Here is an 18138-nt window from a genome sequence, read left to right on the forward strand (position 1 = left end):
CTGAAGAAAGTCAAGTGGCAAGGCAGCCATTGGACTGAAATGGAAATGTCATGGATTCACACATTTTAAGGCTAGAAGCGACCATTATGGTCATCTACTCTGACCTCCTGCATGAACACAGATCTTAGAATTTCACATAGCAATCCTTGCATCTAGCCCATCACATTCAAACAGATGATATGGAGACGAACCAGTAAGAGCCCATGTTGCATGTTGAAATGAATTAAAATATTCTACACAAATGCTTTTGTTTTCAAAAATTGGAGGAGGAAATGCAAAATTGCTCATGCAAAATGTGGTTCAGTGAACAAAGTAAATGGTTGGGAAATAGAAATCATTTTTGTATCATTAGGTCCAATTGTTACTGTGTTCACTTATACGACTGTAAGATTAAAATTACTGGCTACAATTAGAATATTAATTCTGTAAATTATAAGATTCTATGCAAATATAATGTCCTAAGGAAGCAGAGAAGAGTAGAGCTTTAAATTTCTCATACTAACTTCTGAAGAATGATTCAGTTTTGAATGCATACTGGCTAAAAAGAGGATAGATGTTTATGATTTAAACTTCTCCACCATTTTCAGGGACTGTGTACATAATCCTTCTGCTGGAATTTCAAGTCAAATATTATCTTCCTTTTCAATGGTATCAGAGTGCGCAAATGAAGCTTAGTAGACCTCACTGAAGTTTTAACTTATAATTGCAGAGTTAAGTAGAGTGCTTATATTGTTCCACTTTGAACCGTAAAACTCAGTTGGTCGCTTTGAGTTTCAGATTATGGTAGTGGGCTTGTTGTCTCGAGAGTATGCCAAGTACTAGTGTGCTGAGAGTGAACAGATCATCAGCACTCTTGTTAGCTTGCAATATAAAATGATATGTTACACAGCCCTTAGGCTAATGAAAAAGCAAATTAAAGTGGGGGCCAGTCTGTGAGCTGGCTGGGGATTATTGAAATTATTATGATACAAAAGTAATTGAATCTGAAGAATGACATGATGGTTGTTTTTACAGCCTTAAAATGCCTTCACAAAAACTGAAAGTAAGGAAACTTGACAATGATGAACGCTGTTACTGCTGTTAAATTAAAAAAAGAGAGAGAAGCAGAAAAACTAAAGAGGTGCTAAAACTGAACACAAATTCTCAGAATAATAATGATGGTTCTCACTACAGTCCCTAGAAAAAACCTGGAAGCTTATTCGTGATGAAGGGCTTTCTGTGATGGATAAAGGAAAAGGCCTCTTCTTACCTGAAGATGAGAACCTGCGAGAAAAGGGAGATTGGAGCCAGTTCACATTGTGGCAGCAAGGTAAGTAACCTATTTATTAGTGTTCCTTCTCATTGGCCCCTCCCTTTCGTTCACTCCATATTCTGTAATAAGAAATAGTAATATAGCTTTATGAAACCAATGCTATTTTGTTAAGTTTCTGGAACCGTCATCTGAGCCTGTGGAATTTGCACCCTGAGCATAGTGAGCAAGAATTCTTTATGATAAATCACATTGCCCAGGAGCACCTGCAGAATCCAACACCACAATACCCATCTCTTGGCAAAGTTGCCAAGATTTTGTTCTAGCAAAGTCAGTAGTGCACAAGTACAAATCAGCCCAGAGGATGGAGAGAAGGTGGGAAGGAAAAAATGTATCTCCAGTCTTTTGTCACCAACCAGATTAAATTCTGTCATTCAGAAATGATATGAGCTACAGTATATGTTTTCATAAACCAGCTGCTCTTTCTCTGAGCTGTGATGTGGGAGGCCTGAATGTTGGAATGACCTTAAGCAGTGTAGGGATTTACACATTAGAAAGAACTTTAAAATATATCATTTCAACACTGAGGTATAGTTTGTCTTAATGGGAGTCACTTTCATCTCTTTTTCCCCATAGAGCCTCATTCATTGTCTTATGACTCATACCCTAAATGAATGATTTAAAAGCAGGGTGCTATAACTTAAACTGATAATATTGCAAGCCATCTCTCTTTGCTTTAGTTTCAGTGTCTATCCTCTCTTTGCTTCTGTGAAATGGGGACAGTGAGGCTTACCTGGCTTTTGTAGAAAGCTCTTTGAAATCTTTGGATGAAACATGCTTATGTGAGTGGGAAGCGTAGAGATTATTCATTTAGTGTTTCACTTGCCAATTTGTTTTGTTAGGAAGAAAAAATGAAAATGCCTGTAAAGGCGTCCCTAAAACATGTGCTTTCTTGGAAAGATTCCCTGAGGCTACAGGGTGCCGAAGAGGACAGGTACTTATTGACATGCTTCATTACTGCAATCCAAGAGGGTGGGGCAAGGTGATGCCGATGAGTACTGTACCCATAGGGGACACTGACTAGAGCAGAGTTCATTCCGTGGGCCAGATCCACTGCAGCTGGTTCAGGGAGTTATAAACGATACCCACTTGCACCAATCTGGCTCATGGGTCAGCGTGAAGATTCACCTCATGGCAGGCAGGTAGTAGTGCTGCTTCCATTGCCCTTCCTCAGGTTTCTGCTTCTGGAAGGCAACTTTAAGACTCACCACAGGATGCTGTGTATCTCCCTGCCAAGTGCCTGGTCCACATAGAGAGTAACAGCCTATTCCTGCTCCCAATTACTCAGTTAGTTGAGGATCTAAATGTCCAGACCCAGCTGATGGCCCGAGCTAGGTCAGTATGATTCTACAGGATGAAATGTCATTTTTTTCAATGTTTTAATTAGGAAGTTGCTTCCAAAAACTGCATTAAAAGGATGCTAGGGGTGCAAAGTCAAGCATTCCAAATTTAAAGAAGTATAGAAATGTAGGTCTGGAAAGGACCTCAGAAAGGGACCCTGCTGAGGCAGGACCAAGTATATCTAGACCATCCCTGATAAGTGTTTGTTTAACCTGTTTTTAAAAACCTCCAATGACAGGGATTCCACAACCTGTCTTGGAAGCCTATTCTAGTGCTTAACTACCTTATAGTTAGACAGTTTTCCCTAATCTCTAGTCTAAATCTCCCTTGCTGTAGATGAAGACCATTACTTCTCGTCCTACCTTCAGTGGACATGGAGAATAATTGATCACTTCTTGATAACAGCCCTTAAGCTATTTGAAGACTGTTATCAGGTCCCCCTTCAGTCTTCTTTTCTCAAGACAAACAGACCCCTTTTTTTTAGCCTTTCCTCATAGGTCAGGTTTTTTAAACCTTTTATCAGTTTTGTTGCTCTCCTCTGACCTCTCTCCAGTTTGTCGATATCTTTCTGAAAGAGTGGCATGCAAAACTGAACACAATAACCTGGAGAGGCCTCACTCGCACCAAGTAGAGCGGGACTATTACCTCCTGTGTCTCACATACCACACTCCTGTTAATACACCCCAGAATGATATTAGTCTCTTTCACAGCTGCATCATGTTGTTGGCTCATATTCAATTAGTTATCCACAATAACCCCTCAATCCTTTTCAGGAGTACTGCTGCCTAGTCAGTTATTCCCCATTTGTATTTTCATTCCACAGTGTAGTACTTTGCACTTGTCTTTATTTAATTCCATTTTGTTGATTTCTGACCAATTCTCAATTTGTCAAGGTTGTTTTGAATTCTAATCCTATCTTCCTATGTTCTTGCAACCTCTCCCAGATTGGTGTCATTTGCAAATTTTATAAGCATGCTTTCCAGTCCATTATCCAAGTAATTAATAAAAGCATTGAACAGTACCAGATCCCAGACAGACACCTGCAGGATCCCACTAGATACTTCCTCCCAGTTTGACAGTGAACCACTGTTAGCTACTCTTTGAGTACAGTCTTTCAACCAGTTATGCACCCAGCCTTATAGTAATTTAGTCTAGACCACATTTTCCTAGTTTGCTTATGAGAATGTTGTGTGGGACTGTGTCAAAAACCTCATTAAAAGCAAGATATATTTCATCTACTGCTTCCTCCCATTTAGTACCCTGTTAAAGAATTCTCTCTGTTCCTCAGTTCCCTTTCCATAAAATAAAGTTATACACTCACAGGGTGTTGTAAAGATAAATTCGTTCATGTTTTTGAAGCACTCATATATTATGAGGAGAGCATTGTAGAAACACCTGTAAGGAAATTCATAATTTTTTATTCAGCACAGGGATTGGATGGTGTGCATTAAATAAAGTCTGGGAACACACATTGAATAAGGGGGGGAAAATGAATAATTAACTACTCATTTTCTGAACAAGACAGAGATCCTGTGGAAAAAATAGTATGTGATACCATATAAAGATTTTATCCTATCGCATATCATAACGGAGTCAAATAAAGTAGCGTGGGCAGATTTAATTCTGCATTTCCTAAGTTTTGAATGCTTGACTCTACAACCGTAACATTATTTTAATGCAGTTTTATGGATGTTATATATTAATAATGTATGTGTGGTACAGTACTTATTAATTATATGTATGGCATAAGTTGTTTGATGATACCCCATATGTGTTCCAGGGTGGGACCATAGGTGTGCAGTTGATCGGGGTTTTATCTCTGTGTTGAAGAAGGTTCTCTTGGGATATTTGGGTGGCCTGTTCCATGAGACCCCAAGGGGACCTACTTCAATACAGAAATAAAAACCCCTCTGACTGCACACCCTAGTTGTTACATACCACCCCCATTGGAACCCACACAGGTATCATCAAACAACTATAACCCATACTCAGTGGTGACCCATCCTGAAAGAATCTTTCCTGAACCTTGATAACCCCGCAACCTCTCCAAGCTCATTATCAGAAGCAAGCTTCCCACAGACCGAAACACACCAACTCAAAGCAGCACCAGACCCTGCTAAAACAATAGATGTAAAACCCGCAGACTGATCTCCACGGCTACAATGATCAACACCCCACACAACACAGCTTTCAAAATCTATGGGTCCTACACATACCTGTCACAACATGTGGTGTACCTCATCCAGTGCACTAAATGCCCCAATAACCATAGGTGTCAACTCCATGGGTGCTCCAGGGCTGGAACACCCATGGGGAAAAATTGGTGGGTGCTCTTCACCCACTGGCAGCCAAGCTCCCTGCCCCATCCCCCCGCTCAGGCTCACCTCTGCCTCCTCCCCTGAGCATGCTGCGTCCCCGCTTCTCCTCCCAGTGCTTGCTGCCACAAAACAGCTGTTTCACGATGTAACAAGCTGTGAGAGGGAGGGGGAAGGAAGGGGAAAGTGGCATGCTCAGGGGAAGAGGTGGGGCCGGGGTGGGGATTTGGGAAAGGAGTCCAGTAGGGGCAGGGAGGGGGCGGAGTGGGGTGGGGACTTTGTGGAAGGAGTTAGAGTGGGGACAGGGCAACGGCGGGAGGGGGCGGGGCAGGGGTGGAGTCGGGATGGGTGGGGGTCGATCACCCACCAGTGCAAAGAGAAGTTGATGCCTATGTCAATAACAGCTATGTGGGTGAAACCAGACAATCGCTATGCTCTCAGATGAACTCTCACAAGAAAATGGGCTGGTTTATTCACACCCCTGAGCAACATAAGTTATACTGACATAAGTGGCAGTGTAGACATAGCCTTAGTACCTTTCCCAGATCTGAAGCAGAGCTCTGTGTAGTTCAAAAACTTGTCTCTTTCACCAGCAGAAGTTGCTCCCATAAAAGATATTCGCTCACCCACCTAGTCTGTCTAATATCTGGGGTCAGACACAGCTCCAGCCACACTGGATACTGCAATGCTGGGCTCTCATGACTCATCTTGAATCAGCTGTAGTAAAGTTCTGTTCTTCTAGTAGAAGGTTAGTGAAAATGACCTGATTAAAGAATTGTATCTCTGTTTGCAGATCAAGTATTCCGTCATGCACCCAGGGACTCATGTCTGGCCTCACACAGGGCCTACTAACTGTAGGCTGAGGATGCATTTGGGCTTGGTTATACCAAAAGAAGGCTGCAGAATTCGATGTGCCAAGGAGAACAGGTATGTTTATTTCCTTCTCATCCCTAAGGCTTAAAGAATTGGGGTGCACCTGTTTTCAGATGTGACCCACAACACAAAAAAGACAATTCTGATGTGTTTGGGTTGCTGGCAAAGGGGTCTTCAATTAAAATATATAACAAGCAGTTTGGTCCCTAGAACTTGTTACAAATAAATGAATTTCAGTTGTCATGCAGTGACCCAACACTCTTTTGAGATTAAACCTGCTCTTTCATGCCACAGCCATTTTTCTCTTAGTAACTGTGTCCATAGCCCAAAGGCTTTGAATCACAGGCCGTTAATCCAATGACATTTACCAGCTGAATGCAAGAGCGATGCCATTTTTCCCTTTCCCCTGCTTGGAGATCAGTCATCTTGATCAGCAAAATCTAGATTCTTCACCGCAGCTCTGTTTACTTCTTTACTGCTGTGGATAAAGAGCACTCTAGTCTGCCCATATAGACCAGGTCCTCAGCTGGTACGTATTGGCATAGCTCCATTGACTTCAATTCAATTGAAGTTAAAGGTAGTGAAGCTATGCTGATTTTACAGTAGTGGAGGATTTAGCCCAATATGTGGATTTGATAAAAAGTTTTCTTAAGTTTAAAATGCATTAAGAAGAAAAACTGCTTTCTATTAGGAAAAGTTACGTTGCATTGCAGACCTGTTCAATATCCGTTTGCTCACCTTAAAAAACAATAACTAGATATTTGAGCTCAGGGAACATAATCCCCAGAGAAACAATATGAAAGACCAAGCTGTAGCATCTGATGCCTGCATATGGCATTATAAATAAAATCACAAAAATCTAAAACTAACAAAATGGAAAGTTAAGCAATTTAATTACCTTAACTTGGAAAAATTTGCCTTTCACTTATAGATTTTTATTTTTTGAGTCAGAAGCCGCCCCTCCCCAACCCCGCCCCTTGGAGTTCTGTTGTTTACACTAGGAATTTTCAGAGAGCTGGTATATTTCTTACAGCATCTGAGTGCATGCTGCTACTGTGGAGATGCATTTGGTGATGGAATGACACATCAAGCATCATGACAACATGTAGCTGAGTGAAGTCTTCTGTAAACCAACCAGAGCGGATGATCTGTAGAATTCTGAGAGTAGGAGTTTTCAACTATTAATAATCTAGCTGTTTGCAGAAGTGATAGGACTCCTGCCAGCATGTACCTCATTTAAATAGTCCGTCACAGTGTCAGCATTACAGCTAATGTAGTATATTTTGTCTAATCACTGATGAATACGTTTGTTCTCAGCTTTCCGGCTCAGTATTTGAAATAGGTTGAAGGTACTGTACACATTTGGGCAGGAGGGAGTGGTGGTTAGATGGCTTAGAGGCTTGTTAATGAGCGTGGAGCCTTCCACCTTTCGGTCACTGTTGTGAATTCAGGGCAGTAGTCACTGAGAGTCATCAAATGGCTGTTCGTTGACCTGTGTGAAACAAAGTGGTGGGTCTCATTCCAGATCCGAGCGTACCGGTGTCCACAACTCTCAATCCATGATCACAACTGACATCCTTATTTGTCATAATCTGAGCAGACAGCTTAGTGGCATGGAGACTGAACTACCCTCTCACCTGTTGCACTGGTCCCTCCACATCTGGTACTTGTCAGCGAAGCACAGGGAAGCTGGTGGTGTTACTACTCTGTACAGAGAGGGTTTCAGTCCCTAGTGCTCTGAGTCTGGCACATTCTGTACACACTAAATTCACTTATAAAAATGTAAAACTAATGTATAAGGGCCAGGTTCTGCTACACTGACATGTACAGCTCCAGTTTACTTCAGCGGAAGCTGAATATTCATTACCAAAGACACAATTCCTCCCCCCGCCCCAAATGACAATATTTAAGGGAATTGTGTTGTTTGGACTTCTGAGTAACCAGTGAGGTAATAAAGAAGCTGTTTTATGCTGGCTTGGTGAATCTAGGTATTGGAACCATCTTTATGGGGATTGTCTGCCCCATTATTTGCATAATTGAATGACCACAGCTTGCTCCCCACTAGGGCCCCAGTCACAGAGGTAAAGAGATTAAAACATGGACAGGAAATAAAATGAGGTTCAGCTTGAAAAAATGCAGCCTAATACATTGGGGTAAAAATACAAACTGAGGCATAGCGAAACAATGGGAAGGAGAAGGTGGACAGCATTACTGCTGAAGGAGACTTCCGCTGAGAGTATATAGCAAATCTCCTATTCAGGGCATACCAGCTTAACTGGGACCTCAGACTTGAGACTCAAACTTCCCCTGATGAAGTCTAAGCGGATCTGAGATGACAGAATCAGGACCCAAGGATCTTTTATACAATTTCATGTCTTCTGACAAGTTGGAATTCCTCAGGGAACAAAAGGTAGTTATAGGATGGCTTTGAAGGAGGTCCATCACCAGTACTTAGCTGTACAAATTAATGTAAGGACATTTGCTTGTTCCTCCACCATTCACAGTACATGTCAAAGAGAGATGAATAGAGATATCCTGTGTTTACAATTCATTTACATGCTAGTATGTTCTTTTGACCTCTAAATTATCAGAATACAGCATAGACAGGGACTGTTGGTTACATTGTCCACCCTACTCATACATATGTGAATGTACAAAAACACAAACATTATCTCCCCATATGTCTTCCGTGGGTTATTTATTTTGCAGGATGTTTAACCCTTTCTAGCCATGTGTCACAACTTCCCTTTGTATTATTTCTTTGTCCTCACTTGCAATACTTAATTCAGCACCTCAGAATTAAGGCTCTCGTCTTGCAAAGTGATACACACTCAAGGACGATTATACTCACTCAAGTGTCCCATTGACTTTGCAATATTGAGACCTTAATTAACATGCCGTTAAACTCCTTCTCAAGGTCATTACTGAAGATGTTAAAACTGAACCTAACTCTGATCCTTCCAACCGATTAGGTACCTTTGCTTCTGATACGTTGCTTCTCACCATTGTCCTTTTAAGTTTTGTTCTTCAGCTTGTTGTTAAAGAATGTGACTGCTCATACACAAGCCAGTTTGAACGAATTGTACGTATTATGGTTTGTGAGAGAGTATCCATTTTCTGCACTAAAATAAAAAACATGTAATATTTACTGTGTTCCCTGCCTAAGGCCATGTCTACATGGGAAAATTGCACTGGAATAACTTTACTTTCCCCATCTAGCCATGCTTTGCACCTTGGAATACCCACTCAGAGTGCTATGTGTTTGTTCCATATGGTGTCACACTCCATGGAAGCAGCGCTTAGCAAGCAAACTACAGTAGAACCACGGTATTATGAACACCAGTCTTTAAAATGACCAGACATATGAACCATTGTTCCCGATTGGGGGGAAAAAATCGCATAATGAAAGTGATGTCTGTGAAGAACAAGCTGTCATCCCTTCACGTTCCAATGCTTTCAGGGCATTGGAAATCACTTTGCAGTGGGTGGAAGGACAAGAAGAAAGTGCTGCAGTGCTGCAATGTATGCACCAAACCTACTATCATTTTGAAATGTTCCGTTTTATGATTTTTTGATGTTATAAATGCCTCAATCCCCAATTCCTAAAACAGAGGTTCTACTGTAGTTTAAAAGGGCATGGACAGAGCAGCTTGGACTCTCACTTTTGATTTAGTTATATCAGCATAATTATACCAAAATAAACTATGCTAGTGCAGCTTTCCCCTGTAGACACGCGCTTAGGCTCCGATCCTGCAAAGATTTATGCAGCGAGTCTACTCACATTCTTGACGTTAAGTATGAACCAGGATTTAATTTTGTAATTCTGTTTTTTTTAATCCAGTTTGTTTGACATGATGTGTTTCTTTTAAAACCACGTTGCTGGCTATTGCTCATCTCTTCATTATCCTCTAATAGCACATGTCTAAAAAAGGCGGGGGGGAAGACTTGATTTAAAGTATCCAGATAATTGAGAAGGGTGGATGCTCAATGCCTCCTAGACTCAGATCCCTAAAAGATATATACAAATATATATAGTGTATATTCCTGTATGCATTTAGAGAGAGACAGAGAACATAAAAGTATAACTCAGTGAATGGAGCTACATCAAACTGAATTTTCTATAGTTTATTTCATTCAGAGCTCTGATACAGACATCTCATTTCTCTTTAAGTAGTACTAGATTCCTTATGCAAAACATGCTGATTACCTTCTCCATGTACAGAAGAGCATCTCCAGCACAAACACCTGCCCAGATAAGTACCCACTAATGGGTGCCCAAAACACAATAAAAAAGGATGTTCTTTTCTATTACAGAACCTGGGAAGAAGGGAAGGTTCTTATCTTTGACGACTCTTTTGAGCATGAAGTGTGGCAGGATGCTGACAGTTATCGGCTGATATTCATTGTGGATGTGTGGCACCCTGAGTTAACACCCCAACAGAGACGCACCCTTCCTGCCATTTAAGAGGTCATTTCTGATGCAAGAAACAGAGGAGGTTTAATCCATTGGAGTCTGGAAATATAAATACACAACATTAATTTGGCTGGCCATGTGGAAAATGTCACCCTTCTAGGGGTTAGAAGATATGAAGAAATTGTTCCACAATTACTGTGGACTTACCTACAAATGTTCCATTCTGTTTCATACTGAAATGGCACTGATCTGAGAGATTTGCTTGTAGGCTGCAAGTATAATAATACTCTTGTCAGCCAAAGAGCTATCAGGCCAAATTTTCAAAATGAGGAATGTGCAAATGTTTGTGACATGTCTCTATTATGTGTACCAGTACCACAGATGTACTTATTGGCCATGTTAATGCACAAATATCTGATTTGTACATGCACTGCTACCTGGTAATGACATGTATACATTAGATGTGCATAAACATTTGCACACAACTAGCTTTGAAATTCTCTCATGCAATTTCTAATCATAAATGTTTTAGGTATGAAACAATATGCATATAGTATCAACTGTAGATAATGTGAATGAATGGTTTTATTTTGTATTTTTCTACATGGGTAATTGTATTTTTCTATCATAACTATACATTTATCATTTCCTTTTGTGAACCACTAATTTTTTAAAAATATGTTTAATAAGTGTACGTCCAGCTTTTAGCAGAGGAAGGAACTCTACGTGCTAAGTGTGGCCTTTTCTTGCCATCTGGAAATGCAGACAGTAACGTGTATTATTTAACTGCCAGTTGATAGAGTTTAAAAACTGATATCCAATCAGTTTTGTTTTCCTAGAATGAAAGAATCCTTTAAGTCTCCTTCACCTATAAGGATCTCTTCAATTTTAGGACCTCATCCTGGGAAGTACTGGGACGTCCATTGTCTTAAGTGGGAGTTGCAGGTGCTCAATAACTTTAGGACTATGTAGTTAACTGCTATGTCCCCTATCATTTCAAAGCCCCTTGTGTCATGCCATCTTCTGTCCAAGAAGAGTTGGACACAGCTCCTTCCAAGGGCTGCTTCTAGATTGACCTGAGTGGTCATTCCTCAGAATAAGAACCTAAATAGAAGAGAAACAGAATTCTCTGAGCTGGGAGCAGAGGACCAAATTCTGATTTGGAATTCTGATCCTTGCCTGGAAGCACAGACTTCCTGCTAGAACGCAGAGCCAGATAAGAACAGCTTTGAATATAGTTTTCAATGTATTAACTTCCATGTCAGAAATTAGAGCTCTTAGATTTTGTTAGTTATATCTCCAGAGTAGGGAGACAGGCCTCTTCCCATTTTAGGCTTGCGAAACATTCATGTTGCAGTAAACTGTCAAATGTATTGTGTTATTAAGGTGCCTTATATCATGGTATCTAAGCACCATGCATACATACTCTATATGCTCATAATCACTGTCTGAGATTGTTTACTGCATTACAGTGGCAATGTTGATAAAATAGCCTTAACTTTGTATTCCCATAAATTAAGAGTCACTTAGATTTTGGATTTATTAAATAGTTAGATCATATAGTGCCATATAACACATTGTATGATGGTTTGTGCCATGAGATGCTGTAACTATTTTTTGGAGTTGTGCACGTTTATTTCCTTTTGGATTAGCAAAATTTGATGATCATGCACTGATCAAGACTTCAGTTTCAGCCAGTCATGATCCAGAAAAACTTGGGTGTGCTTTCTAAACCAGACACAACTATATACCCACCTCAACAAGAAATTCACAACTCTCAGGTTAATTATCAGGAGATCCTAAAATAATTATATTCATTTCACAATTTGAAACATGTAAAAATGCTTATTGGGAGGATTTGATAGAACGATATATGAGAACTATTTATAAATGAGGTGCTCAGTATAACTGGGCTCAGTGGGAGGCAGCCTCTCCAGCCAATTGTTTAGTTGCATGGCATATTTTATAATACTGTAAAATGATTAAGAAAGATAAATGATAAAATAATTTTTAAAGAATGAATAGAAGTGTTTGGCTTTGACCCAAAATTGTTTCCTTTTAGAGTATATCTAATTCACCTTAAACTACATTGCAATTTCCATTGCTTGGATTTAATACCCATTCTCTAGAGGTGTAACAGATGTTGTTTAGGTTTTAATTTGTGAAAACTTGCCATGCTTTTCTTGTAGCTCCGTTTGTTCCCTTATTGTTTAGTAGTATTTATTTTCTCTTCCTCTGAAGGTAGATGCTTTATCATTTGGGATTATGATTGGCAAATACATTAAAGCACTCAACACTAAACATGAACCTATAAACATATTAATGCTCATTAAATAGTGAGGGATGCATTATTGTAGCATTTTATTGTGCATTAAAAACAGAAGTGCCTTGATGTGGCAATGTGGATGATGTGGCTTCATTATTAGTAGCTTCTCCACCACTGAAATTACTTCTGTTGTGCTTTGGGGGCAAGGAGTCAAGAACGTTATTTTTTGTTGGATGTAGTTATTGGAATAGCTGTGCACCCAGTAAGCATATGGAGGAACCTATAAAATTGTACAGTGTATACATGACACATCATTTTAAGCTTTTTAGATTGCAAACTGATGCTAAGAAAGAACCTTTCTACATTGGAAATGCTAATGGAAGAAACAAATGAAAATGATTTTTAAAGTGAAAAATATCTTCAGTAAAATATTTTGTCCTTCATATTCGTTCAACAAAGGGAGGCAATTTGACAGAAAAGGACTGTACAATCTAATGTTTGTCTCATACCAATAAGGTCAGTGAAAATTGCATTTCTTTTTCCAGTTCATAGTTATCATGTACCTATGCACAGAGTTAAATGAGAAACACCATCTTACAGTCATGCCCTGATATTTTGGGATATGTATTACAGGCCAACACAGATGTTTATTCATGTCACCATTGTATGTTTTAGTCATAACAGCTTAAAGGGCTTTCTTACCTTTTATAGACACTGATGCTCGTGGACTAGGAATTCAATAACTTTCAAAACACTTCAGCTGCACAACGCTGACTTAAATAAACTCAGGCTACTAAAATGTATTGCAGAATTCCCCAGCTAAGATTTTCTTAGTCTTCTTTCTCTCTACCTCATGACTTACAAAATGTTACATCACTGTTCTTGTGAGAGTATCATTTTAGTGGCAACACAGGTAAATGTGTTAACTAGGAAGGTATAAAACAAGGCATCTCTCTTTAGTGACACTACAGTACTGTCTCCATTGAAGCCAGTGGAGCTCTGCTGTGTTACACTACTTCACGTTGTGCCTAGTGTATTCTACCATGAATTTTAATGGGGGGGAATCACTAAGATATATGTTTTCAATCTGGCAACATGCTGAGTGCTCATTTGTGGTTCTGGGCATTCCTGCAAAGTGCTTAGGGCCCTCAATACTTGTTGACATCAGCATGACCTTGCAGAGCTCTTAGCACCTTGCAGATCAAGCCCTATATCTACCCCATCCTGCTGAGAAATACAAACCACACAAATTATACTCTTTCTGCAATTATTCTGCATGTAACATTAGCAGCTGTAATAATCCCTAGTTGAGTATAATAGTATCGGACAGACCCCTTCTGGCCAGGTATAAATGTGATATTCTATGGCAGTTAGAGGTAGCATATTTTATTTTCATTCATTAGGGATGACTATTCCCAGTTGAACTATGTCATCGCTTCAGTGTACCACTCACAAGTTATGTGGCCCTCCCTGAGGCATTTTTAAAAGAGTATTATGCTGTCCACTGTCAACTCATGTTGTGTATCTGACTTACAATTACCTTATTTGACATATGGGCAGCGACCACTTGTTCTAATAAATGCCATGTAGCACAACTGAATGAAAGGTAGAAAGTGCATGCAAAAAATTGTACAATGGTTTAAAGAAATAAAGTCACAGCAGATGCAATTTCTTAACAGTGGATTGTTTTTATTATTATTTTTATCTATTTCCATTTCAGTGTAGGGATGGGATTCATTTTGCAAGTAGAGCAAAGAGAGAGATAACAAACTGATCTTTGGCATTTCAGTTCTACATTTCTGTTCTTCCACATTTCCTTCCCGTCAAAGTACTACGTTATATAATTCATTCTAAATTTTCCCTTTCTGATTTAACCACAGCCACCATCTGCAATCAGCAGATCCTTCTGGCTATACCTTTAGCTGATTGCAGGAGGGAAGAGGGTTAAATGGCTCTGCAGAGCTTTCATTTGCTGTAGTGACCTAAATGAAACAATCTGGGTTGAACCATTAATCACCAGTGAATTTTTTCCAAAGAGTTCTCCCCACCACACACATTTACAGACACACACAGGGCTAACAGGCTGTAGAGTTGCCTGTGGAAAAATACATTGGTAAAATTAAGTAATTGCATTTCAAATTGTGTGTGTCTGCTGCCCACATAGCTCATTACATTTAGCTGACAGTTTTATAAAGGCTTCATAAATAAAGAATAATCTTTTCAGGGTACAGAAATAAATGAACCCTTCAAGCAGCCAGGATGATATCACATACTGTAATGTTGAATGACATTATGCTGGTGATGTTTTGGGTTTGGTTTGGTTTTGTTTTTTTAAAAAAAACCTTGGTAGGGATTGAAGGGTATTGGAGATGCTGTTATCTCAGGTCTGCGAGCTACATTAAACCTAATAATTCGACTGCACAGGTTAACTTCAAGATACTGTTCTTTAAAATGCACTTAATCTAAACTTTGTTTTAGGAAAATTAAAGCGCATCCCTGCATAATGACTCAGAAAAACATCCATCTGTGCATTCTTTGTATGTGTACAGAGGAGTTCATCCTTCGCTTTTCAGTCATTTTAATGTTGCAAATCTAAAAAGGAAAACAAATTTTTTTTTTTTTTTTACAACTAGACTCCTTACTTTATCTTAGTTAGCAACCTGCACCAAAAGAAATCTCTGTCTTTGTTTAGCTTTGGCTGCACAGACAGGTGGCTGGTGACAATCGTTAGTTGGTCTGGAAAAATGAAGGACCTGTTTTCAAGCACACAGAGAAAGAAAGAGAGTGAGTGTGAGTGTGTGTGTTTGTTTAAAGCGTGTTGTGTGCTTCGCAGGTTTCTGGTGCTGTTGAAGTTTGGAAATGCGTTTGTGCGAGTTGGTGATGCAGAACTCAGTCTAGAGCCAGTAGAAGTTGGGTGTTCTCGCTCTCACCCAGTTCCTCATGTTTCAGCATGCCAGGTTCCACCACAGACTGAGACCTGAAAGCAAAACACACACATGCTAAGAAAGAGTAAGGCAGAAATACTAACATCTTCAGCGTGCCTTAGCTTCTTCAGGATATCGTGACCTTTGCTTTTTCTATGGTGCTCAATTGAAATGCATAAAAGCATTGATTTTACTATATATATATTCCATATAAAATCACTGGAAAACATATGCTTAACAGGAATACCACTTGCTTATTACATGTCCAATTTAACTATCTAACACTTACACATCATCATTCATGTTCTTTACTGTAAAGTAAAGGCCTGACCCTGAGAGGTTTAAAACAAACAAAAGGAAGCATTTCTTCATACAATGCAGTCAACATGTGGAGCTCCTTGCCAAAGGATGTTGTGAAGGCCAAGACTGTAACAGGGTTCAAAAAAGAACTAGATAAATTCATGGAGGATAGGTCCATCCATGGCTATTAGCCAGGTGTCCCTAGCCTCTTTTTGCCAGAAACTGGGAATGGGCCACAGGGAATGGATCACTTGATGATTACCTGTTCTGTTCATTCCCTCTAGGGCACCTGGCACTGGCCACTGTCGGAAGACAGGATACTGGGCTAGATGGACCTTTAGTCTGACCCAGTATGGCCGTTCTTATGAGGTGCTGAAATGAAGACAATGGGATTTGTAGGGTCTCGCTTTCTGGATAAGGCCACAAGGCCCTGATCCTGCAAATACTTCAGTGGGACTTCAGATATGTAAAATTGCTCATGTGTGTCCTGTGCTTGCAGGACTGATGCCTAATTTATTCTTGCTACACACCTTGAGGTTGGCAAGAAAGAATTAACCCTGATTTACAAATATGGGAAATTAAGGCACAGGGCTTCTATGACTAGCCCAAGGCCCCAGAGGGGGTCAGACCCAGGATGAGAAGAGATGAGTCCCTGACTCTCAGTCCTGTGCTCAGATCTCTAGATCACAACCCTCTCTACCTGAAACAACTTGGCTTGCATAAACTCACTTTAAACAGCAGACCATTTTAAAGCCAACTCTCCATCCTCAAGCTGATGAGAATAGTTTGTCATTCAGTGCTAAGCTTTGTGGTGTGCCTATGAGCAGTTAGAGAGGAGTGAATGAGTGAGTATTAAGGGGAGTTTAATTTGATAGTGGCAAGACAACATGCAAAAACTAAAACTGAATGCATTAAACTAACAGGAAAAAATAAAACACATTCATTTTATTGGAGCTATTTGCCTCTACCTTTGCCCATGCTCACAATTTAAGAAGGGAAGGGCCAGTGTATTTTGTAGGATAGATATGCTGCGTAGCTCCAATGATGTTTCTTGTTATAGTGGGGGATAAAGGATTTGTCTACATGCCTCAATCATCTGTGTTTTGGGGCAGGAATTTACTCGTGTTGTTAGTTGGGGCAAAATCACTTGGTTTTAACATTTAAGAATGAACCAACGGGGAAATCATTTTGAGTTTTAAAATTAAAAAAAGATAGAAATAAAATCATAAACCACATGATAATCAGTATGGTTTTAAAGAATAGTCTTTCCTTGATACAGTTATCCAGGATTACTGCCAGTTCATTATCTATAGTACATGTCTCTAATTCCTAGTCCTTAGTATGATGATAACCTCAATTTGACCACTAGCTGACTCACTGCTCACTGGTTAGATACTGCTGGACAATTGATAGGAATCATTACTTAAATGCATCCTGCAGTACTGAGAACAGAGAACAAATCCTGGTTAGGATTGATTGGTAAATTAGTAGAGTCTTCAGGTTTCTAAATCTTTTTCTTAAACCCCAAACTTATAAATAGCTGTTTTTTTACTAGCTATTTTTTCAAATTAAAAAATCTCCAAGCAGCTTCATTCTAGATTTTCTAGATCACAAGAACTAGATACTTAATATGAAGTCTTTGTATCAAATGTTTCAAGAAAATACATTTCCCCAAATATATCCATTGCATGGAGAATTCATGCATTTTAATACACAAAGATTACTGAATCCATTATGTTTGAGTTCACACAAAAATAGAGATTGAACCCAGCTCTATACATAAAAACAAATTACGCAGCTGTGAAAATGATGCAACCTGAGTTCAAATAAGAACATAGTCTCTTTCTCTTTCTTTCTCTCTGTGTGTTTATGCATATACATGCATGCACAGTACTGTAATATATCAAAGAAACTGAAACCAAGAGGAAAAACAGCATTCATAGTCTATCAGTCCTTTCCTCTGCAAAGCTTGGTTTATGCCCCTACTGGTTGCAATTAAAAAAAAAAATCAACATTTGCAAACATACCACAGATAGCTCCTCTTCTACGTATAATGGAAAAAAAATCATGATTACCAAATGCTGCCTTTCAGTGGCCGCCTCTGGACATCTTTGCTCAAGCTTTATCGTCACTCCTCACTTGGGTGCTGTGACAAAGTTTCTCCTCTGCCTTGGTGGGTCCTGCGCTTATTGGCGGAGTTGCTTGCCTCAGAGATTCACGGCAGCCCTCAGTTTGGCCACTTTTGCGAGTGGCTCAAACCTGCTGTTAACTCATCTAACCTCATCACTGGCCAGCATGGGAAAAAGGAAGAAGAACAATCCCCGCAGTCTCTGCTGACCCACCATGTGGGTCGGGGAACAGCCCAGAGACCTTTCCCTCTGCTGGAACCCACAGTC

The 18138-nt window shown here is 39.7% G+C and overlaps 2 protein-coding genes across 15 annotated transcripts in view; one reads left to right on the top strand and one right to left on the bottom strand.

Moving 5' to 3' along the window:
* ASPH (aspartate beta-hydroxylase) overlaps positions 1-14186 on the top strand; it is a 207705-nt gene extending 193519 nt beyond the window's left edge. For all 12 annotated transcript variants that reach the window (XM_073331031.1, XM_073331032.1, XM_073331035.1 and 9 more), the window contains 4 exons: positions 1174-1309; positions 2152-2243; positions 5759-5892; positions 10153-14186. In XM_073331031.1, coding sequence (XP_073187132.1) covers positions 1174-1309; positions 2152-2243; positions 5759-5892; positions 10153-10303 — 513 coding nt within the window. In that variant the 3' untranslated portion in view covers positions 10304-14186. The remainder of the gene's footprint in view (positions 1-1173; positions 1310-2151; positions 2244-5758; positions 5893-10152) is intronic.
* CLVS1 (clavesin 1) overlaps positions 14184-18138 on the bottom strand; it is a 139349-nt gene continuing 135394 nt past the window's right edge. For all 3 annotated transcript variants that reach the window (XM_073331046.1, XM_073331047.1, XM_073331048.1), the window contains one exon: positions 14184-15495. In XM_073331046.1, coding sequence (XP_073187147.1) covers positions 15408-15495 — 88 coding nt within the window. In that variant the 3' untranslated portion in view covers positions 14184-15407. The remainder of the gene's footprint in view (positions 15496-18138) is intronic.

Source organism: Lepidochelys kempii, chromosome 2 (assembly GCF_965140265.1).
Source record: "Lepidochelys kempii isolate rLepKem1 chromosome 2, rLepKem1.hap2, whole genome shotgun sequence".
NCBI classification, from domain to species: domain Eukaryota; kingdom Metazoa; phylum Chordata; order Testudines; family Cheloniidae; genus Lepidochelys; species Lepidochelys kempii.